Source organism: Panthera pardus, unplaced genomic scaffold (assembly GCF_024362965.1).
Source record: "Panthera pardus isolate Hobbes unplaced genomic scaffold, ASM2436296v1 HiC_scaffold_10, whole genome shotgun sequence".
Lineage (NCBI taxonomy): Eukaryota > Metazoa > Chordata > Mammalia > Carnivora > Felidae > Panthera > Panthera pardus.
In genome coordinates, this window is record NW_026526655.1 from 533,399 (window position 1) to 557,838 (window position 24,440).

At 46.1% G+C, this 24,440-nt stretch overlaps 2 protein-coding genes across 2 annotated transcripts in view; one reads left to right on the plus strand and one right to left on the minus strand.

The window, feature by feature from the left end:
* FARP2 (FERM, ARH/RhoGEF and pleckstrin domain protein 2) overlaps positions 1-24,440 on the minus strand; it is a 107,980-nt gene that overhangs the window by 79,970 nt on the left and 3,570 nt on the right. The window contains 1 exon segment of the mRNA XM_053902541.1: positions 12,017-12,248. Within this exon segment, the coding sequence (XP_053758516.1) occupies positions 12,017-12,220 (204 nt within the window). The 5' untranslated portion in view covers positions 12,221-12,248.
* Positions 17,295-17,744, plus strand: LOC128777083 (60S ribosomal protein L30-like). The gene has a single exon (XM_053902598.1). It carries the CDS (start codon positions 17,379-17,381, stop codon positions 17,724-17,726), a length of 348 nt encoding a protein of 115 aa, XP_053758573.1. The 5' UTR covers positions 17,295-17,378; the 3' UTR covers positions 17,727-17,744.

A 24,440-nucleotide genomic window follows, 5' to 3' on the forward strand; every position in this document is an offset into this window, starting at 1 on the left:
ATAAAAAAGGTGGCTAAGATGCTACATTTTTGTTGCACGTATTTTACCACAATAAAAAAAAAAAACCAAAAAAAAATGATGCAGATCAAACACCAGAAAAATCCTCCCTAGACCCACAAAACAAAAAACCAGAAGTTTTATAAAAAACAGGTTCCTGCCCATTCAACTGGAGATTTTATTAAAAATTTTTATAAGATGGGAATGCAAACTGGTGCTGTCACTCTGGAAAGCAGTATGAAGGTTTCTTAAAAAATTAAAAATAGAACTACCCTATGACCCAGCAATTGCACTACTAGGTATTTATCCAAAGGATACAGGAGTGCCGTTTTGAAGGGGCACATGCACCCCAATGTTTATAGCAGCACTATCGACAAGAGCCAAAGTATGGAAAGAGCCCAAATGTCCATCGATGGATGAATGGATAAAGAAGATGTGGTATATATATACAATGGAGTATTACTCGGCAATCAAAAAGAATGAAATCTTGCCATTGGCAACTACGTGGATGGAACTGGAGGGTATTTATGCCAAGCGAAATTGGTTAGTCAGAGAAAGACAATTATCATATGATCTCACACATACGAGGACTTTAAGACACAGATGAACACAAGGGAAGGGAAGAAAAAATAAATATAAAAACAGGGAGGGGGACAAAACATAAGAGACTCTTAAATATAGAGAACAAACTGAGGGTTGCTGGAGGGGTTGTGGGAGGGGGGGTGGGCTAAGTGGGTCTGGTGCGTTGAGGAAACTACTCCTGAAATCATTGTTGTACTATATACTAACTAAATATTTAAAAAAGAAAGAAAGAAATAGCAAAAAAAAAAAAAAAAAAAAAAAAAAAATCTTGTAAGAAACATTGCCGAAGGGGGAGAAGCAGGCGCTGGTGAGCACTACTGGGGGTGCAGAGGAGAGTGATTTCACTGCACCTGTCCCAGCCTCACAAAGACACATAACACCCTCTGGTGTAGGACTGCCACTGCACATATTTATCTAAAGGAAACAATCAAGAATGTGTATAAAGACTTATTATAGAGAAATTGAAAGCAGAAAACTTTGTAGCCATTAAAAACTTTTTAAAGAGTAATCACACAGAAAAATATTCACAGTGCGTTAAATTTAAAAATAGACTACAAAAATGCATGTAAATCTGATTCCAATTTTATTTAATATATGTGGTAGGTAAAAAGTAAAAGAAAGATATTTAGAAAAATGTGAATGGCTGTTCCCTCTGGGTAGTTATCTTTGGTCATGGATCACTTAAATTTTTCTATTTCTCTACAACGAATTACTTGTATGACAGAAACTGAATTACTTTGCAGATGAGTTCCACCTAAAACCAGGAGCATCAGGAACCCCAAGTGACATCCTGGTTGGTCTTGCAGCCACAGTCAGTTCAGCAAGCAGCAGAGAAGCGAGAGGGACCTCGCCAGAGCACAGCTTCTCTGTGGACACTGACCCCAGTGAGCACATCATCGTGCGAGAGTAATAAAAAATGTACAAAACACTCCACAGAAGTGAAAATGCGGGGGTGCCTGGCTGGCTCAGTTGAAGAGTGTGCAACGCTTGACATTGGTATGGTGAGTTTGAGCTCCACATTGTGGGTAGAAATTACGAAAAAAAAAACCACTTAAAAAATACAAGAAGTAAAAAAGCAGAATGCTCTCTTTGAAAAAAGAGAAAATTATAAGTCTACAATTAGTTTTCTGGAGAATCTTGGTTTCTTTCTGGATCTGGAAGTGACCATTAACACTGATAGTGAACTGTGGGGCTGGTGTGCTCTAGAAATGCTCCACAGGAAGACACTCCAAGTTGGCTGTGAAAACAACATTGGACCTTCTTGGTACAGAGAAGAGGGTTTTTGAATCTTGTTCAGTGATGGATGGGTGGGTGGGTGGGTGAATGAAGAACAAACGAACGAATGAACGAATGAAGGACAGGGCCAGGAGAAAAGGGCACAAAGGTTGGAATCAGGTGGGGAGGGTACACGTTCCAGAACATACCAACTCTTCTTAAAGCCACAGGCCCTGGTTCTGCCCAGAATCACCTGAGACCCCTGCCAACAATACCCTGTAAGCCAAGTCTGCAGCTCGGTGCCGAGGCCCCTGGAGGTTGTAGCAGCAGGAAGGAGGGACAAGTCCCTCCTGTCAAGCCGGTGGCAGGAGGATGGAACTGGAGGGTAAGGGAGGGTAAGAGAGGGTAAGAGTCCTCCACAGAGGAGGAGGGGACAGCTCGACAGGAGGGGAGAGAGGCACACAGTCTGGGGGGCATTGTGTGGAGGAAGGGAACATATGACAGGAGAACCGGCTGGCAGAGCCGTCCTGCATGACCTGGGCAGGGCCAGAATGGGCACATCTCACAACCACAAAGTCTATGCTAGGAACACACCCTTGAGAAACCCACACGCGTCCCCACGACAACATATACAACCTCAGTGTTCCCAACAGAACAAGACTGAATTCTAGTGCATCCAGAAAACACTGCGCTGAGCCCAGGGCAACAGGGACCAGCAGGGCAGCCGAGGGAAGGCCTGCACTGGAGGACTTTGGGCCTTTCTGGCCTCTGGGAACTGCCCTCAACTGCAACCCACATGGCCCCAGTGGGAGGAGACATGGACCATGTCATCCCACAGTTCCGGATGGGTCACCTGATCAAAGCTGTCCCCAGACCTGGAACAAGGCACGTTTATACACCATCAAGAGGCCTAGGGTTGAGATTTAAAACTTGGTCCTAACTTGCCCTGTGTGGTGATTTTTTTTCTTTTTTAAAGGCTGCCCCTTGCAGGGACTAACCAATTCATTTAAAAAAAAATTTTTTTTAACGTTTATTTATTTTTGAGAGAGAGACAGAAGACGAGCAGGGGAGGGGCAGACGGAGAGGGAGACACAGAATCCGAAGCAGCTCCAGGCTCGTAGCTGTCAGGACAGAGCCCGACGTGGGGCTCGAACTTACAAACTGAGATCACGACTTGAGCTGAAGTCCGACACTCAACTGACTGAGGCCCCAGGTGCCCCTGTGTGGTGATTCTTTAGGGACAGAGAGAAAGAAGCTGGCCGAGGAAAGGGGGACCAAGAATGCTGGGCAAGGGGGCCCCAAAGAAGAGCTCATCAGGCAAGCATCACCCTCAAGTGGGTCACCTACTTGTGGGGAGGTGGGCCAAGAATGCAGGCATCTGAAATTTTGGGGAAGAGGTGAAAAGAACTGAAGGGAGCCATGGGTCAAAGGCCAAGTCAGTAAATTAGGTATATGTTCAGCTCCTCAGCCTTCTAGGAACAAGCCAAAGCAGAACCATTCGGGATGAGAAATGAGAGTATCACTGGGGTAAGACGAGAGCATGGGGCAGGGTGGCGCTCCTGGGTGGCTCAGTCAGTTTAAGCGTCTGATTTCAGCTCATGTCATCATCTCCCGTTTCATGGGATTGAGCCCAAGTCCCGTGTCAGGCTCCACACTGACAGCACAGAGACTGCTTGGGATTCTCTGTCACCGCTCCTCCCCTACTTGCACTTTCTCGCTCTCAAAAATAAATACATTAACTTAAAACGGGGGGGGGGGTGGTGGTGCCTGGGTGGCTTAGTCAGTTAAGCATCTGACTTCTGCTCAGGGCATGGTCTCATGGTTCGTGAGTTCGAGATTCTGCTTCGGATTCTGTCTTGCTGTCTCCCTCCCCCTCTCTCTCTCTGCCCCTCCACTGCTTGCACCGTTTCTGTCTCTCAAAAAATGAATAAAAACGTTTAAAAAATTAAAAAAAAAAAAAAAGAGAGAGCACAAGGTTTCTGGAGACAGCACGGGGGTGGTCACGAGAGCAGGCTCCCAGCTGGAGAGGTCAGCTGCTACCTGTGTCACCTGGGGGCTCATTCCATCTCATTCCCATATCCTGCTGGGGTTGCTGATGATAGGAGATAAAACTGCCAACTGCCAGAACTGAGGTGCCCAAGAAGTGGCATTCCACGTCCAGATGACCCTCCGCCAAGACACTGAGAGATCTCGGTCACTCTCTGTCACGTAACTGTGGTGATGGGACTCTCACTGGTACAAAGATCAGGAGGACAACAGTTCCCTTTTCTTTTCCATTTGCTGGTCTAGCTTCTCCTCCGTCAACATCACATCCAACAGACTGTGTATGCCGGCCTCGAGCTGTGTGCACGCACGCGCATTAGGGTTGGCGGGGGGAGCCGGCACCAGCAGCTTTGATGACACATCTCAGTCACTGAGGATAAAAACATCCACATCTCTGCCCTGTACCACCTGGCCAGGTTCCTGGGCATCATGGCCAAAGAAACAGATCAGCTTTCTCAGACAAAATAACAGGGTTCTGAGGCTAGGACAGAGTCCTATAATAGCTGTATATACTCGAGATACATAAGAGCTTTTGTATAAAGCCTATATTATCTCCAAATTCAGATGCTGAATTACTGACTTTTTCTTCCGAGATCAGACCAAAATAAGTTCTAAGGAGGTTTATTTGCCATATTTAGGATGTTCATGTGGGAGCAATGACAAACATCTGGCTACGATACTTTCTGGAATTTTGACTATTTCTTCCTGGCCAGAAGGAAAACATTAACTTTTTACTGGAATAGCAACTAGCACGGAACTTCAGGACTGAGACACTGTCCTCCAACTTGTCACATATTTAAATTAAAGCTTTTCCAATTTTTTAAAAAAGTAAGCCTCCTCCAAAAATTCTGAGTATGATAAAGAAAAGGGGAATGTGAGCAAACAGATTAACAATAATCAAGAAACCTCATATTCATTAGAACTTGCTCCCCAGTTGCCAGCAAAGGCACGGAACATTCACTTCTGTGGGTGAGGTCTCACACACCCAAACTACACCCCAGATTGTTCTTTTAATCACTAAATATCACCTTTTCCACACTATTAGCTTCCAGATAACAGAAAAGCTAAAATTCACATCAGTTCCTAAACCTGGTGGTGAATTATCAATTAGAAGAATATCTGTGTTAGAAATCTTGCCCTGAAGTCTAGCAGAAGGCCTCTCCCTCTAGCGCACCAACACTCAGACACTTTCCACGCTTAGCGTGGTGTGGAGCTGAAAGCATTTCTACTCTGTGACTTTGCACACAGGACAAGACAAGCTGACACATGGCTTCCAGATGGTTTCTTTTATGGCTCAGAAAAAAAAAAGACCTTCTAGAGCTGAGGCCAGATTTCTATTTTCAAAACCACAAAATTCATTTAACTCACTGAAAATAAATCAAGACTTTACTAGATCAAAAAACCGGTCACCGACTGACCTTCGCATAGCTAAAACCCCCATCAATAGATGTCAAATGTCACTTAAAATGAGACAGGACGGAAGCCTAGGCAGATGGCTCCCCAGACTCCGTGGTGCAGGCTGCTCTCCTTTCCCGGAACCACTAGATAAGTGCCTTCTGTACAGAAAGTATCTTATCTTCATTAGTCATCAGAAGAAAGAGCCACAAAGTGTTATCTCACCTCCTATCTCACAAAGTCCTGGTAAGTATACGTTGCAGGCAGCAAATGATTTATATGGACAAGGGTAATCAAAGTAGTGGTTACTTATAAATGAATTAAGTGAGAAATAACTGATTTAAAAATACAGTGTATCAGTTCCTAGTTCTTTAAATTTACAAGACAACGCTAAAGGGAACTTTAAAATGTTTTATAGATCTTCCGAGTCAGCGTCCACTCTTTGCCAGCTTCATCTCAGGGACACTGTGGCCAGCCCTCAGCTGTGCTTTCTTGGTGGTCCTCACAACCTTGCAATGTAGAAACGTTCACTCCGGGGGCACCTGGGTGGCTCAGTCGGTTGAACGTCTGACTCTTGATTTTGGCTCGGGTCATGATTTCGTGGTTCACAGTCCCTGGGATCAAGCCCCCATGCCGGGCTCTGCACTGCTAGCTTGGAGCCTGCTTGGGATTCTCTCTCATTCTCTCTCTCTCTCTCTCTCTCTCTCTCTCCGCGCTGCTCACGTGTGCATGCTCTCTCTCTGTCTCTCTCAAAATAAATAAACTTTAAAAACAAACAAAAAAAATGTTCATTCCATATGTGTGCCAGGGCTCTGCAAGAGGGTTAACTTCATAAGTACCCAAAACCTACCCAAGGAACCACTCTGGAGATAACTGATTACTGGTACAGTTCTCATGTTTTTGGCTCAAAAATTTCCCTTCTTTAACCATTAAAAATAACCATTAAAAATAAACTTCTAGAATTTCACCTCAAACCATAATGAGCTACCACCTAACACCCCCCAGGATGACTAGAACTCGGAGACCAGGTAATACAGGTGCAGGGGAGGACATGGACAGACTGGAGGCCCACACACTGCTGGTGGGTGAGCCCCAGACACAGCCAGCCACTCTGGAAAATGGTGTGGCAGTTCCTCTAACAGTTACCACGTGACCCAGCAATTCCACTCCTGGGTACACACTCAAGAGAAACACACACGTCCACACAAAACCCTGCACATGAATATTCACAGCAGTACGATTCCTGACAGCTAAAAGGTGGAGTGTCCGTCAGCTGCCGAATGATAAACAAAATGTGGTCTATCCATACACGGCATTATTCGGGCACAGAAAAGAAAGCAGTGCTGACACATTCTACACACGTACAAACCTCTGAAACATGATGCTCAGGAAAAGAAGCCAGTCACAAAAGAACACACGTAGTCCCACTCACAGGAAATGTGCAGAACAGTGCGGTCTATGGAGGAGGGGCGCACACTACTGTCCGCTTACAGCTGAAGCGAGAGGAGACGAGGGCAGCAAAGTGGCAGCTAAAAGCTGTGAGGTTTCTTCCTGAGGCGACGAAGAGGTTTTCAAACTGACGCTGCAGCTGCCCGTCTGGGAACACACTAAGCCTCGTGGAAGTGCGCACTGCAAATGGGTGACTTGTGTGGGACGTGAACTTTCCTTCAACGAGGCTGTTGAAGACTTTACCGTCGACGCCACTGAAACCTGTCTGGACAAGAGCAGACCCTGGCTTCTGGCTGTAAGCCCTCTGGACTCGCGGGCAACAAGCACTGGACAAGCTCATGTGATCCAGCCCTAGAAGGGGCCGGAACAAAGCTTCCCCACACCCAGCGAGCCCCCCAGCTCCTCCTTGGCAGTTGGAGTGCTGGAAGCATGGGCTGTCACCGCGGCGGTCAACACAGCGACGTGACACGCAGTGCGTCCGCACACCCAGGGAGAGGGGAGAAAAAGATACAACTGGGGGCCTGCAGAGCTCACCTTTCTTAAGAAACTGTAACGAGGATGGCCAGCGCCATCTTACTTACTAAGACAGACACGAAACAGCACACACTGCTCGGGAAGAGACGTGAACCCCAACAGGGAGGTCTTCGGGCTGAGCTACTCTGTATTTTCACTGAACAACATAGAAGCATTTCCAAAATAACTAAAAGTCAAAATTTTCCCTAAATTAAAAAGGTCCCTTCAATGTCAACTAGGGATTCTACACAATGCCAGTGATTCAAACTCCCTGTGTGCAGGAGCCAGTGGCCGCGCCCCCCCCCCCCAAACAAACACACACGCACTTGAATCTGAGGTCAGAAAACTCTGCTCTAGGGGAGAATTCAGGACACTCTTGAAGAAAGGATGTTAACCCAATCTATGTTTTGATTTCCTTCATTCAACACACGTATTTACCGAGCCAGCACGGTGCCACACCAAGAACTCGGCAGAGCCTCAGACAAAACCTTGTCTCTGGGACTTGCCTTCCAGGAGGAGAGAGACCTCAGACAAGCTCTGGGGCAGGGGGTGGCTTCACTAAGACCTTCCTTCTGTGCCGCCAACAAAGACCCAGCCGGGGGTATCTGTGCACTGTGGGCCTGCTGCCCATACCACGAGTGTGCACCATCCCAGACAACAACCTGTGTCTCTTAGCTCAGATATAAAGGGCAGAGGGTGGCGGAGCGAGTGTCACCTGCAGGACCCTGAGACCTGAGCTCTACTGCCACCCACTTGTCCCCCCGACCTTCATCCCCCATCCTTCCCGAAGCTCTTCCTTCCCCCTCATCTCCTCATTCAGGCACAAGACCCGACAGGTAAAGCATCCCGTGGAGGAAACTCAAACTTCCCCCAAGCAGTAACGACAGTCTGGGCGAAGAGCTCTGGGGGCCCAGACCGCCCAGACCAGTGTGAGCTCAACCCCCGACTCACGCCTGCGCAGACGGACCGCGGGGTGACCCACGGAGCCACCGACGGTTACCCTCACCTCATTGTAACGTTCCATCCCCCATCCAAGGAAGAGCCCAAGCCTCATTTCTACAACACACGGCGTGCGTGTCTGCGGAAGGTTTCCTTCAGGCCCGTGTGTGACCGCGTGCCCGCCTCTACACGGGATGACGAGGCTCCCCTTTCTGAATATTCCATCCTAACCCTAAATGAAAGGAACCCAGCCACCCTTGCTCGAGGGTCACGGCTTTGGAAGTGATTTCCCGTGATCTCCTTATTTGCCGCAAATAAAGTCTTCTTTGTGTGCTAACTCGCCTGGTGGAGGTTCTACGTGTGACTCACCAAGGAGGGAACTCACGTCAGTTTGGTCACCAGCGGTCAAGGAACAAGCAGTGGTGGATCAGTGATGGGGCCCCAGGGGCAACCAGCCTCCATCTCTGGATCTTTTACATCTTTGGAGCCATGGCTCATGGGAGACACTGGGGAGAATGGATCAGGGCAAGCCTGTGTTCTTGGACCAGAATCTCACAGAGGGGTATGGGGGAAGCATGTCCCCCCAGAGAAGGCCATGTGGCTTGCTCTGGGGCAGGCCCCACAAAGCATGTCGCCCGGCAAACGAGACCAGCCCACTGATGGGAGATACTAGAACTTCACAGAGACAGTCATCTTTCCAGAGATGCATTCCTGATCCACTGGCAACAGCCGTTGTGGTATACCGAATAAAATGGTCACAAATTCCTTGGCACTCCCGCTACAAGGTAGCTCTACTGCTCCCCACTCTTCCCTGCTTGAATCTGGGCTTGCCTGGTGGCTTGTTTTGATCAGTTAAACTTGGTAGGCGTTACAGCACATGAACCCCAAGCATCCAGGGACCTGGCAGCTTCCACTCTTGAGAACATTTCCATCACGGTGCAAATAAGGAGAAGCTAGCTCCCTGGAGGGTGGAAAGAGGTTCTAGCTGGGGTGCCAGACATGGTAGGCCCTCCAGGCCGGCCCAGACCAGAAGACCCTCCCAAGCCAACACTCAAACATGCAGGAAACATTTGATATTTGCTGTTTGAAGTTACAAGGTTTTAGAGTGGTCTGTTACTTAACAAAATCCACTGACAGGGTTGTAGAGGACAGGGTACCTGGAAGCTGAATACAAATGACTCAAAAAAACATACTGAATTCTAACTCCTCCTAAAAGGCATGCGTCAGTGGGTAACATCATTCAAAAAGTACTCCATCCAACTCGGGGTATGTGGCAGCAATGTGATTCTGCAATTTCTGGTGACTCCGACAGGCTTACCAGAATATCAACCTGCAGGGAAGTGAAGATGATGATTCCATCTGATGAACAGAAGCAACTATAGGGGCCAAGAGCAGGCCTCCCCAAGATGGGCCACTGTGGCATGAACACTATTTTGAGTTAAAAGCAGTAAAAACCCAGCAGATTCAGGAAAAGCTCTTCACCGCCCCCTCCCTCACCCCCCAACTAACTGCACCAGGAAGAGAACTATTAACAAAGACTCTTCACCTGAGACACTTATCTGCACGACAGTCAACCCCTATTCCCAGACATCTCCTCTCCCCTTCCTGTCCCAGACCCAACCCCCCTCCTGAGCTCATATAAGCATCGTGCTGCCTGTGTTAGGAATTTCCATCTCTGTGGATTCCCTATACATATGCTATTAAGTTGGATGTTTGCCGGTTGATCTGTCTTATGTCAATCTGATTCTTGGTCTTATGTCAATCTGATTCTATGGCCAATCTCAGATCTGGAAGGGCAGAGAAAATTCTTCCTCCCCAACACAATAATCTCAACCTACTCAACTCTGACAAGTTCTAAATATGGTGAAACCTTTACAAAATGCCACTTCTGAATGCTGACGAATAAAGCAATCCAGACACTTAGCGATGGCGTGTATCTCAGAGAAGGGCTATGTGTTATTTATGACTCCACAATAAATACGTGCTTTCTTCTTTTTTGGGCCTAGTTTTAGTTGATAAAGACTATTAGGCAGGATAAAAAAAGATGCTCTGAAAGTAAGCTCTGAATAGCTCAGTTCTTTGTGTTCTTTTCTCTCCTCTCGTCTCCTCTCCTCTCCTCCCCTCCCCTCCGTTCTTTCTTTTGAACATTCTGAGAGTGTTATAAGCCTAGACCATAGTGGGTGTGTCTATCAGAAGACGGCTAAACGGTGGAACTCTTGAGAGCACTGGCTGGAAAAGATCTGGGAGTCCAGCTAACCCTGCACACCTTTAACCCATTTCCTGCAGGTGACTCATCAAAGAGCACCATGCGGGGCTGGGAAATGCTGCCAAAGAGAGCCCACAGCCAGCCTCTAGCTCTCCAGCATTCAAAGGTAGCCTGTTTTGGACTACCTTCCCAGCAAAGGCTGCCTCTGGCAACACGGGAGTGACCTGGGAAGCTGGACAGACAGGTCCTACCAGTTTCAATTACTACTGCCCTGATGAAATGCTACTCAATTTCCTCCTCAGGTAAGACCTTAAAAGGAGTGTTAGAGGTCCCCTGAATTCAGATACTATGAATCTATGCACTAGACGCTTACCATCAAACACTCAAGCAGGAGAGGCAAGAGAGGCTGGTGTGCCTGGGACCCCAGGCAAGAGGACTGGGGTACAGCCCTGACCTCCAGCTCCCCACCACTGACCCCCTCCCTCACTCCCTCCTCCCCTTCCCATGCAATGCGTTCTGAATTAGGCACCACCAGAGCCCCCAAGAAGTTTCCTCTAGGGTCATCACAGCTTGGCCCCCAGCTCAGTAATCTTAGTTTCTGTGTAGCATCCTGACTTCTTGACAGAAATCTCTAAGCACAAATAAGCCTCCTGCTAAAGTTTTTTTTTTTTTTTTTTTTTTTTCAACGTTTTTTATTTATTTTTGGGACAGAGAGAGACAGAGCATGAACGGGGGAGGGGCAGAGAGAGAGGGAGACACAGAATCGGAAACAGGCTCCAGGCTCCGAGCCATCAGCCCAGAGCCTGACGCGGGGCTCGAACTCACAGACCGCGAGATCGTGACCTGGCTGAAGTCGGACGCTTAACCGACTGCGCCACCCAGGCGCCCCGCTAAAGTTTAAATTCATTCTCTTGTCCTTCCTTTTGTGACATTAAGAGCAGAAAAAACTTCTAAAGGTATTACTTTAAACCATTATGAAAAAATTAGAGAAGAGAGACTATCTTTGTGCATTACATACAAAATAAATAATTTTAAAAAGCACACTCATTCTAACACCATTTAGAAAATCAGTGTTTTCTAAAGTATTATGTGGGTCTAAAAAGTATTGATTAGATACATATATACACACATACACTTATATGATACATTTACACATTTTTGCTATATTCACTTGTTTTTGCCAACATTATCAGTGCAATCTATTGTTAGGAAATTTTCAAAATAAAAACGTTATTATGTTTCCTGTATCTGTTGATACAGAAAAACAAGTTCAATGTTACTGTGCAACACCACCTGTGTGCCAGGCTCTTTGCACCCGTCCTTGCCACAGCCCCTGAGAAGAGGGGACTACAATCACCGCCATGTTTCAGAGAGGAGCTGACACACAGTGGGCAGATCTGGATGGGTCCAGTCCGTGCTCCACAGCAGTCAGCCAGCCTCTCTGAAGAACAGAAGGGCCATGTTGTATCAGAATTTCAAAGGAAAGACAGGAGAATATCACTCTTCAAATAAAAGCAGAAACTCAGACTCACTGTTTCCAAGGATCTTAGTGTTACCAACACCACCCTTGGTCAGCTTGATAAATAGGCCAAGTCTGATCAGCAAAATGGAATGTGGTTCATCATACTTGACTTTTAGAAAGTATAAGGAAATATGCCTCCAAATATCGCTACTTACCTCAATGTCAAATATTTCCATGCTGTTGTCCAGCAGCTTCACTCGGAGGTGAAGGTGCTTCTCCTGTGTTCTGGCTGATGCCCGTGCTGCGGTTGCCAAGAGGTTCTGCCCAGGCTCGAGGGTGCTCACTCCCCCTGGGGTCTGGGTGCCCAAGCGTGTCCCTGGAGTCTGCAAGACTCTGTATGTTCCTTCTATCTCCCCCATTCTTCATCAGCTAAGAATGAAGGGCACTCTAAAACAAAACAAAAAACCCCAAAGAGTCATTGAAAGTCATTTAATGTTTGTTTATTTTTGAGACAATGTGAGAGACAGAGTGCAAGCAGCGGAGGGGCAGACGGAGGGAGACACAGAATCTGAAGCGGGCTCCAGGCTCTGAGCTGTCAGCCCAGAGCCTGATGTGGGGCTGGAACTCCTGAACCGTGAGATCATGACCTGAGCCGAAGTCGGATGCTCAACCGACTGAGCCACTCAGGCGCCCCCAAAGTTATTTAGATATTAAAAAAAATCAGGTGCCCAGGAATTCTCTGCTCTAATTTTGCAACTTCTAGGCGTCTTAAGTTACGTTAAAGCAAAGAGTTAAACAAGATCACCTTCTACTCATACATGGATCGGTGGATCACAAAATAACAAGCACTGTTCACAAAGACACTATTTCTTGGTGCTTCTGCAAGCCAGGCAATGCATCCTCTCATGTAAGTCACAAGACCTCACCCAACAGTGGCCTGTGCCTTCGTCCGGCCGCCTGGAGTCCCCGGCACACCCTCTGGGCTCCAGCAGCCCAGAGAGTTGTTGTGCTGATGGTACACTGTTAAATGCCAGATGGTACGTTTCAGCAAAGAGGAGCAGGTGCCACGCAGCAAGTGCAGTGCACGACGGGCACCATTCAGTAGGCCACTCCCTGTGCTGGGTGAGGACAGCCAGGTGAGGACAGCCCAGGTTGGTCTGGGCCGGGTTCAGGCTTCCCAGTTTTGTAAGCGGTGTCTTACCAGGCTGGACGGAGGCCATCAGAGTGACATGAGGGCTGTGTGCCTGATGTGAGGGGCACTGGCCCCAGGCCAGGCCGTTCCCAGCACCACTTAGCTGTTCTCACGATGTCCTTGCACCCGCTGCCTGCTAAGCAGACACCAGCACACAAGCGATGCCCTCCGCCCTTCCCAGTCCTCCATGGCATGCCATGGAAACTTCTCTAGCTTCAAGCTAGAAAGCTGAACAGGGTTAATCACGTCATTGTTTTTACAAAGAAAGAAGAGGCTGAGTATCAGCTAGAATCTAATAATACCAGCTTGCTTTCCTTTGTATTAATCTAGCTACTCTCTATTTATGACAAATTTACTTCTTAAATATGTGTATTTATGTTTGAAAGTCAACTTAAAGAAAAATCTTGATCAGTGAAGCACAGTATGACAAAAAACAAATTCGAGACGTTTACTCAAGAAAGAGCAGATGGGAATGCAAGCTGGTGCAGGTACTCTGGAAAACAGAATGGAGGTTCCTCAAAAAACTAAAAATAGAACTACCCTATGACCCAGCAATTGCACTACTAGGCATTTATCCACAGGATACAGGTGTGCTGTTTCGACACAGGCACCCCCATGTTTATAGCAGCACTATCGACAAGAGCCAAAGTATGGAAAGAGCCCAAATGTCCATCGATGGATGAATGGATAAAGAAGATGTGGTATATATATACAATGGAGTTCTACTCTGTAATCAAAAAGAATGAAATCTTGCCATTTGCAACTACGTGGATGGAACTGGAGGATATTATACTAAGTGAAATTAGTCAGAGAAAGACAAAAATCATATGGCTTCACTCATATGAGGACTTTAAGACACAGAACAGATGAACATAAGGGAAGGGAAGCAAGAATAATAGAAAAACAGGGAGGGGGACAAAACAGAAGAGACTCTTAAATACGGAGAACAAACAGGGTTACTGGAGGGGTTGTGGGAGGGGGGATGGGCTCAATGGGTAAGGGGCACTAAGGAATCTACTCCTGAAATCATTGTTGCACTATATGCTAACCAATTAGGATGTAAATTTAAAAAAATAAAAAATTAAATTAAAAAAAAAAGAAAGAGTGGGGCTGCTGGGAAAACTACTTCACTCCCTTACCTCTGACAAGCATTCTACTAACGTGCGGTAAATTTCTTAGAGAATTAATCTAAATTTCCAGTCCATTCCCTCATGTGCCAACCTAACTGTTGGCTCCCCTGGCCCTTTCATCCGTTCCATGCTTACTTTGTTATCAAGAAAAACCATTTCATGAATGTTTTGTCTCTTGAATTAAGTTTAAAAACTTCTCAGTCACCCGCTGAGCCACCTCTACCACACACTTAAACCCTACCCAGCAAAGACAAGGTCTCCAGCCCACGTGGGCAAGAACTTCCACACACGTGCGATCTGTCGAACAAGCAGGCAGAGCACAAGAAAGCTAAAACCTCCCGGGACAGTGAACCAAGAACGGTATGAGCAAAGTGACAAGGTGGTGTCACTCTGCCAAATACACCTCCCGCCCCCACTCTTGCACAAGGACGGACTGCCCCTCGTGGACAGGCACAGGTCTGGTTCAGGTTAGCAGTTACCCACCATATTCGAATCCCCTCTCCGGGTTGTATGCACCCTGACAGCAGGAACTAAATTCTTACTGTGAATGTTTGCTAAGTATTTATTTAATTCACAGCAGTGGCATCAAGGAACATGAACTGCCTCGTCAGGCAATGCACCCATACAGGCCTGAGCAGCGAAAGACAGACTATGGTCACAAACAGAAAACACTGGAAAATCACTAATATTCATGCCACTAATATTAAATGTGGGATGAGATTCTGAGAACCAGAAGGATGAACTTTTTCAATTTCACCGATGTGAGTAGTTAACGCAAAATTGATGGGATGTGAATGAAGAAGACACCACCTGCAAGGTGTCTCTAATGTGCACATAGAGGAGAACAAGTTCTTGGTTAGTTCACAGCATTTACTGACCCTGAGGCACTGAGAGCAGGTCCTTCTGAGAAACTATGGGCCGTTTAACCCTGGGCACCAAAGTGATCCTTCCCTTTTCAAGCTACTGTTCTGAAAATTTAGGTACAACCAAAACATATTTTAACAAGTCACTTATTTATTCCATTATATATTCTCATGTAGACTTTTCTTTTTTAAATTTTTTAAATGTTTATTTATTCTTTTTTTTTTTTTTTTAATTTTTTTTTTCAACGTTTTTTATTTATTTTTGGGACAGAGAGAGACAGAGCATGAACGGGGGAGGGGCAGAGAGAGAAGGAGACACAGAATCGGAAACAGGCTCCAGGCTCCGAGCCATCAGCCCAGAGCCTGACGCGGGGCTCGAACTCACGGACCGCGAGATCGTGACCTGGCTGAAGTCGGACGCTTAACCGACTGCGCCACCCAGGCGCCCCAAATGTTTATTTATTCTTGAGAGAGAGAGAGAGAGAGAGAGAGAGAGAGAGACAGAGCAGGAACAGGAGAAGGGCAGAGCAACAGAGGGACACAGAATCTGAAGCAGGCTTCCAGGCTCTGAGCTGTCAGCACAGAGCCCAATGTGGGGCTCAAACTCATGAGCTGTGAGATTATGACCTGAGCTGAAGTCGGATGCTTAACTGATTAAGCCACCCAGGGTTTCCTGATATAGATTTTTTTCTTAATAATTTTAGATGGAAAAAATTTCTTCAGATTATCTTCTACTCGTTATGATAAGAGAGTCCTGTCTAGACACATACTTCTAAAACAAAACAGGCAAGACTCACCCCCAGTGTGCTGAGGGGCACATCAGGGTGGGCACGCTGTAAGAAGAGTGTGCAAGGAGATTCGTACTAGAAAACTCGCAGTGGTCCATCTTGGTGGGAGGGCTTCTGTCTCCGGGATAAGGTTTCAGAAGGGCCCTCTGGCATGGTTACATCACTTGGTTAGACCATGTTCACTTTATAATCGTTAAGCCATATACTCGATTTATGTGGTTTTTCTAGATCTTTGTTTATTTATATAATAAATAAATTAAAAACAGCATACTTTTAACATTATTTCATCTCTTCTAAGAACAAAAGACCACTTCTTGGTCCACAAGAGACCTGTGCAGGTCTGCATGCCTTTTGAGCAGCAAATGGACATCCTAGTTATTTTCATCTAGTCCAAAGACCTCAATGTAGCTTAAGCTAAGACTCGGGGTCATCAGACACTCTTGTTCTGGAAGGTCATTGAGGAAATGGCCCCGAAGTACCCTACTGCTTATGTCTAAAGAAAAATACGGTTGCTATCACATAACAGTATGTGGCATAAATTACACGTTTAATATTTACTTGGCTTCAAAGTTTAAGAAATCTTAGAAAATGAGGAACTTAACAGAAAACTGGTACAGAACCCCGATGCTGCCCTCAGAGCCTACCCATCTGCTGCAGAACGAAAGGCGTAACCAGACCCCTGCAGAAACTCGAGGCCACTCTTTCAGCGGTCACGTGCCCTGCCCACCGCCTCCTCCAGCTGACCGCGGGAGAAAACGAAAGGAAAAACGTATGCACTGAATGAATCTGTTTTACATCAATTACGACCTAACAGAAATTACTTTGTTTTGCCTTGTGTGCTTCTAAATAAACATTTAAAGGGCAAGAGTATGCAAGACAGATGAGAAACACAGCAAGGCCACGTGAGCTGTTCTGCGGTCCTGGGAGCCCTAAATGTTAGATGCTAGCCCGTGCTCACTTCTCCTGCTTCCAGAGAGCCTCCCAGAAATCCAGAGGGAAGCAGTGGTGTGAAGAACCAAGGCCCTACACGGGCTCCAGATTTTGTCATCCTCCTCCATGAATGAAATGCTCTGCAGATTTCATTCCTAAAAATATTTCTGGTAGCTGGACACAATTTCCACTACTGACATTTAGCACTATCTACTAGAAAACTCCGTTCCTACCTACATATTTTCATTTAATAAAAAAAATTTTTAATGTTTTTTTAATTTATTTTTGAGAGAGAGAGAGAGAGAGAGCATGAGTCGGGGAGGGGCAGAGAGAGATGGAAACACAGAATCCAAAGCAGGCTCCAGGCTCTGAGTTGTCAGCACAGAGCCCGACGTGGGGCTCAAACTCACAAATTGTGAGATCGTGACCTGAGCTGAAGTCGGCTGCTTAACTAACTGAGTCACCCAGGCACCCCTAAAATTTTTTTAATTTTCATTTGAGAGAGAGAGAAAGATAACAAGCGAGTGGGAGATGGGGGGGGGGGAGGGGGAGAGAGAGAGAGACAGAGAGAGAATTCCGAGAAAAACTTTAAAAACCACCTTGTGGCCTTTCTCTGTCCCGGCCATTTTGGCGGTTGCTTCTGGTTGGGTCCACCCCGCACCTAAGGCAGGAAGATGGTGGCCGCAAAGAAGACGAAAAAGTCGCTGGAGTCCATCAACTCTAGGCTCCAACTCGTTATGAAAAGTGGGAAGTACGTGTTGGGGTACAAGCAGACTCTGAAAATGATCAGACATGGCAAAGCGAAACTGGTCATCCTCGCCAACAACTGCCCAGCCTTGAGGAAATCTGAAATAGAATACTATGCCATGTTGGCCAAAACTGGTGTCCATCACTACAGCGGCAATAATATTGAATTGGGCACAGCGTGTGGGAAATACTACAGAGTGTGCACCCTGGCTATTATTGATCCAGGTGATTCTGGTATCATTCGAAGCATGCCAGAACAGACTGGGGAAAAGTAAATCACGTAAAATTTTTCGTTAATAAAAATGGCTAGAGCTTGTTTAAAAAAAAAAAAAAAAAAAAAAAAACCACCTTGTGATATATTTCTATCTCAAAGTTGGAAAAATTCAGCTCAAAAGTCTGTCCATTTGGGCGCCTGAGTGGCTTAGTCAGTTAAGTGTCCAACTGATCAGATCTCATAGTTCGTGAGATTGAGCCCTGCATCCGGCTCTGTGTTGACAGTGTGGAGCCTGCTTGGGATTCTCTGTCTCTTTCTGTGCCCCTCCCCCACTTGTGCCCTCTCTTCCTCAAAACAAACAAAAAGTCTGTCCAAGCTTTGGGTGATGACATGTCAATGCGGGTTGTAGCAGATGTGCTACTCTGTGTGTCTGGGGGGGGGGGGGGGGGGGCTGATGGTGGGAAAGGTGTAAGAGGGACAGGGCATTTGGATATCTCTGTACCTGCAACTTGACTTTGATGTGAACTCAACACTGCTCTAAAACATAAAGCCTATTAAAAAAAAAAAAAAAAAGTCTGCCACAGAACACATAACTCAGAAATGACTGCGCCAGGACCTAAGCCCGGCCTGGACCTGGCCACTAAGCCGCCTTGCTGTCTACTGGAAAATGAGCACATGGCTCCCCAGACAAAAGCACCCACTGGTCATGGTCCACAATAAAGGGAATTGCTTAAAAATTCTGTTACGTAAAAGATCTCCTTGGTTGCCTCTTTCAGGAGGATCATAAAACCTAAGTGTATACTGACCAATTAAGGAAGCAGAACATGGCACTCACTTCGACGACATCTTTCTAACACACCTAGAGCGTACGACAGCGCTGGCAAGAACGCTCGCTGCTGACAATGTTCAGATGGAGTCCTCACCTGGCTCCTGGGCCCTGGACTACATCACCTCTTCACTACAGCACAGCAAGAGGTAGGCCCTTTTATTCCCTAATAAGCATGACTAGTATTTTTTAGAACAAGCAACTAGGCAATTCAATCGGTATAAGGAATCAGAGAGAAAAATGTCAGAACATGTGCCGTAAGGCAACGCCTCAAAGAGCTGACAAGAAACAGCTGGCCAGATGGAGGGCAGGCAGGGCATCCGCATGCATGGGCACGTGTACTGGTGGCAAAAACACACCCACCTCCTCCAATCAAAAGGTTGATTCTCAACCCTTTTTTCCTTTGGTATGAAGCTGCCCAATTTAACACCAAAATCTTCACGGACAAAAGCAAGGTCTTTATGGTTCTCTAGCATGAACAAGAGAGTTGGAATAGAAACATGTGCATTTGCTTGTCTTCAAACAACAATGGAAGGATAAACCCAAACGTACTGACAGTGGCTGCCCATGGGATGGAATGCACCGGGAATACAGCACTGGAAACCTCTTCTTCCAGTGCACAAGGTTTCCATGGGTTGACTTGGGAACCTCCCGAATGTTTTACATACTTAGAAAGCAAAATGAAATCAGTGTTTTAGAAAAGCCCCAAAACTCAAAAATGAAATAAATGATCCTCACTGTACATTCAGACAGCAGCTAAACTACAAAAGGAATTACTTCAAGTGACTTTCAAACTCAGTAACCTCATTACCCATCACTAGTGAAATACATCCTAAAGATTAAAGACTACGAGTAAAACCACAATGTGGCATATTCTACAAGAAAACAATCTCATTTCTTCAATAAATGGCAAAGAAAAAAAACCAGCAAGCAAGCAAGCAGGCAGGCAAGCAAGCAAGCGACGGGGTGGGAGGAAGGTGATAGACACTGTTAAAACACATTATCTGTCAAATGCTCCCCGTGGACCTTATTTGAATCCTGAATCAAGTGGAACAATCAGGGAAATCTGAGCACTTCCTTCAAATTAGGTGATTTAACAAGTACCACTAATTTCCTAGATGTTTTAATGGTATTGTGTATATACGAAGATGGAAGACACCCTATCTCTTAGAGATACATAACTATTTTTGGATAGTGGAATAATACCTAGGATTACATTAAAATAATCCACTGAGGTGGGGGTCAAGAAGATAATAGTCCCCCTCCCCCCAAAAAACCCCAAACTATTGCCCATATGTTAATTATTGGAGCTGTTTTTGATATATGCACTTTTGTGGATGTTTGGAATTTTCTACGAGTTAAAAAAAAAAAGAAAAAGAACAAATGAAAGAACAAACAACAGATCTGGCAACAATTTTCAGCGTACATTAAGGATCCAGAAAACCGCTGGAATAGTTCACAGGTGAGAGGGCGAGTGTGTGTACACCGTGAAATGCTGGCTCAGCCCCTTATTTTCCATAGGAAACAGCAGCCTGAGAATGGAGCCGCTTGCTGAAGGCCACAGATCCAACCTGTGTAGACAGGACTAAGGCCCAGTGTCCTGACTCCCAGTCCAATACACTATAATGCAAATTCTTCAAGTTTAAAGGACAAAACAATTTGACTTTAAAAACTGTACATCCAGGGGCGCTTGGGTGGCTCAGTCAGTTGAGTATCCAACTCTTGATTGGCTCAGGTTGTGATCTCATGGTTTGTGGATTCGAGCCCTGCCTCGGACTCTGCACTGAGCACAGAGCCTGCTTGGGATTTCCCCCTCCCTCAAAATAAATAAATAAACGTTTAAAATATTGCACATCCATGCATCATACGTTCACTGTCATTTGTTAACTCTGTAACTCCATTTTACGTCAGTTATTGTATTTTCAGTTCTAAAATTCCTACTTGTTTTTCCTTTACATCTTTTTTTTTAAGTTCACTTTCTACCTTTCCATTTGTTTCAAGAATACCCTTGCTTCTCAGGACATTTTAGTAACAGCTGTTTTCAAGTGCGTTTCAGCTTTTTATCGCAGCCTTTACCAGTTGAGCAGCTTAAATAAGAGCCTTTTATTGTGTCAGTCTCTGTGGATCTGAAGTCTGGGTACAATGTACACCCGCAGAGCACTCTGCTGAAGGTCTCACAAGGTCTGCACAAGGGGACAGCTGGTGTGGGGTCTGAGATGGAAGAATGCATTTCCAGGCCCGCTCAGCTGTCTGGGTAGAGAACTGAGACCCCTGTCCTTGCTGGCACTGAGCTGCTGTACCATGGCATGTTCCTAGAAGTAACATCAGGAGGTGAAGGTCATGGGAGCCAAAATTCTGCCAAAGTCTCTGTCGGAGACCTGCAACATTCGTATCACCTCGGTTTGTGCCTGTCTTGTGTCTTCTGAGGGGATATTTTCCCGATTCTGTGTATGCTATGTAATTTTGGATAGGATTGTGGACTTTTGGAGCCCCGGATTGTGGCCATTTTTAATACTGTGGACTTGGGGTATTTCTGCTTTAGTAGACACAGGTCTGCTTGGGATCAGGCCGCAGGCTGTGGTCTCAGCGTCAGTTCCATGTTCAGAGGCTCCATCCTCCTTGTGTACCATCATCCAGAGGCCAGCTTGGTTCCCAGGCCGTGGCCTACCTCTTAGTTGAGTTCCCAAAGCCTCTGGCAAGTTCTTCGGGGTCAGACTCATACGTGCCCAGCTCAGCGTTGAGGCCATAAGTTCAAAGCAATTTCAGGGGTCACTTTCTTGAACTCTTCCCTCTCCCAAGTCTCCCTGGTATACTTTCCAGTTGCCTGGAGCTCCCCTTCTCAGTCCTTCAGCCAGAAACCTGGGGCTTTAGTTACTGGCTCCGCTGTGCACTTCCTGTGCCTGCACCCTTGCCTGGGAGAAAACAGCAATGGGGGTTTCTGGACTCCCTCAGAGTTTTAGGTGTCTGCAGGTTCCGGGAGCCACAGCCTGACTGGAGGACAGGGGAGAGGGGAGGAAACCAGCAGCTTTCTCCCATTCTCTCCTACAGCACTTTCTGTTTGCATCTGGTGCCCACCTCTGGGTTTCAGATACTCTGAGGCCAGGCTGGGGAATCCTGGAGGAAAAATAGGAAACTCTTTACTGGTGCAGTTCTTCAAATTCTGGCCTTTGTTCCCAATCCTCCTGTCACCATTGACTTGTCAGAGTCCTCAAGACCAGTTCCCTGCAGCTGTCCAGGCTTTATAGCCACAGGCAGTGGGAGAGACAGGGTGGAGCATGCTTAGTCCATTGTCCAGGAGCCAGACTTGATATCCATGCATTTTAAAAATGGTTATGGTGGTTATCTTTGGGAGAGAAAGAAGGTTGATTTTTATTTCTTTTTCCAACGTTCTATAATTTTCAAATTGCCTCCAGTGATACGTATACATTACTTTTAAATGAGATGGCTTTTCTGCAGATTACTGCACAAGTACTACCTGCTTTAGGAGTCTTAAATGGTAGGGGTACCTATGGTATATCACTGCTCACCTTCCAAGAGAAAGATGCAATAGCTATTATCTCTCGTCTAGGAAGTGTACTTGTTCTTCTAAAACAGTTCAGTAAAATTAAAAAAAATAATAAAGTTTATTTATTTTTGGGAGGGGGGCAGAGAGAGAGAGGGAGAGAGAGAATCCCAAGCAGGCTCTGCACTGTCAGTGCAGAGCCAGATGTGGGGCTTGATACTATGAATCATGAGATCATGACCTGAGCTGAAATCAAGAGTCGGATGGATGCTTAACTGACTGGGCCACCCAGGTGCCCCTGAAATAAAAATATCTTTAAGCACTCCCTGGAATCGATTTCTTGTTCAGGTACTGAGACTTGTTCCCCCAACATGCATCTTATCAACTACTATCAAAAGCGTTTAGGGCTTTCATTATGAAGGAGGCAAGAGTTACTAAAGCCTAGTAATTGAAACAACTTGTCAAATTCCCTGGTGTTGCTTCTTCCTTCTCAAACACACTTCCACTGGGTGCTAGAAGGTGCACTGAGCACCCTCAACCCTCGTGCGTCTATCGTGTTATCTGGCATTAAGCACAGGGACACAACTGCCCTTGCAAAAGCCTGATACCTCTAAAGCTGTTCTGCCTCTGGTTTGGGCCACCCCCCACCCCCCCCCCACCCACATGCACTGGCCCCTTCCTAGGTCCTAGGACAGGCCCTATGCAAAGTGTGCCTATGGTTGTAGCCTTCTGTAAAATTCACAGAACACATTCTGATTGCAATCAATTTAGGCTGCTGCCGCTTTCCACTACAACCTTGTTCCTTTTACGTCAGGCAGCTTAGTAGGGGCTGCTGGCATTTTGGGGATGCAGCTCAGGGCACAAGGAGCTGGAGACACATTTAGCTTGGATTTGGTGGGATACGTGTATGTTTGCAATTACTTCTTGTACACTTACCACCTGCCATCTCAGTGCAGGTAGGGCTTCTGGGAACACTGGCATCACCCACTACGCCTGCCCCCCAGGGGCACATGAAACAAAGGTGCAGGGCTGGGGGCCTGAGGCCATCTGTACACATCTGATGGTGCCCAGCACTGGCGGTGCATGGGCTATGGGAAAGAAACAAGGTTTGAAATAAGGGGAGCCAGATGCTCACCTGTGGGAAAATTATCATCACACACGTTAAACTGTAAGTAGATAAAACTGATGTTCTTGTTTGTCAGAAAAATAAATGTTAATGTAGTAGGTCTATCAACATAACACAGATTATTTTTTTACTTTTTGAATGGAATTGTACAGAATTGAATTTATCAGAACTCCTGCTTTTCTGAGACACACACCTATAGCTGTACCAGAAACAGCAAACATATACTGTCCATAGGTGTAACCATGTTTTATGCATCCTATCGATAAATATTTTTGATCACTTGTGTGAGAGGAATCATTGAGTTCTTTCTATTCTCTATCACATGAAGAGACCATTAAAAACACATATGCTACTTTTGAACAAATATGCCATTTAGTGATGTTATTCTCAGCTTTTTTGAATCTGTACCTTTTTCTTATTCTACATAAATATTCACTTTCCAGTTAATTATTTACAACACTGTATTCGTTTTCTTAGAAAGGCTCCCTCTCCCAAATTGTATGTATAAGCTTCAGGCCACATAAAACTTGGCATCTGCCCTTGCCCCAAATGAAATTTGAAATTTGATTTATTCAAATGTATTGAGCACGTGCTCAGTATCAAGAAAATCTAAGTCTGTAAGAACATGGGAGTTTTTTTTTAATTTTTTTATTTTTAATGTTAATTTATTTTTGAGAGAGAGACAGAGCGTGAGTGGGTGTGGGGCACAGACAGAGGAGACAGAATCCAAAGCAGGCTCCGGGCTCTTAGGTATCAGCACAGAGCCCGATGTGGGGCTCAAACTCTCGGACCTCAAGATCATGACCTAAATTGAAGTTGGACACTCAACTGACTGAGTCCCCCAGGTGTCCCTATAAGGACATGGGAGTTGATGAGACAGCCCCTCCCTATTACAGCAGGAGAAGATGGTGTGTTAAATGGTGGTGGGCACCACAGAAAAAGTAAAGCAAGGCTGGCAGACAGGAATTGGGTGTCTGCAAGAGAGGGAGAAGCCCTCCGCAGGAGGGCATCTGCATCAGGCCAAAAGAAGGTTCTGGCACACACCCCAACGCCACAGTGTCCCAAGGGATGGCCACTGCTAGGCCCACATCATCTTATTTAATCCTCACAATCCCCATCACATAGATCGAGGAACTCAGGCTCAGAAAGGTTAGTGACTCGCTGGTGGTTGGTCAGTTCCTCAAGTGGCACCAACCCCACCCTGATTCCACAGTGGAGCATCTCCTCTTGGTTTACGTGACCCTGCAGGCCAAGCACAGGCCCACAAGATCTAAAGACGACTCTGGGGGCGCCTGGGTGGCTCAGGTGGTTAAGCATCTGA

Bases quoted from the DNA above. Each gene is read 5' to 3' on its own strand.
- LOC128777083 (XM_053902598.1), top strand. From the start codon at position 17,379: ATGGTGGCCGCAAAGAAGACGAAAAAGTCGCTGGAGTCCATCAACTCT.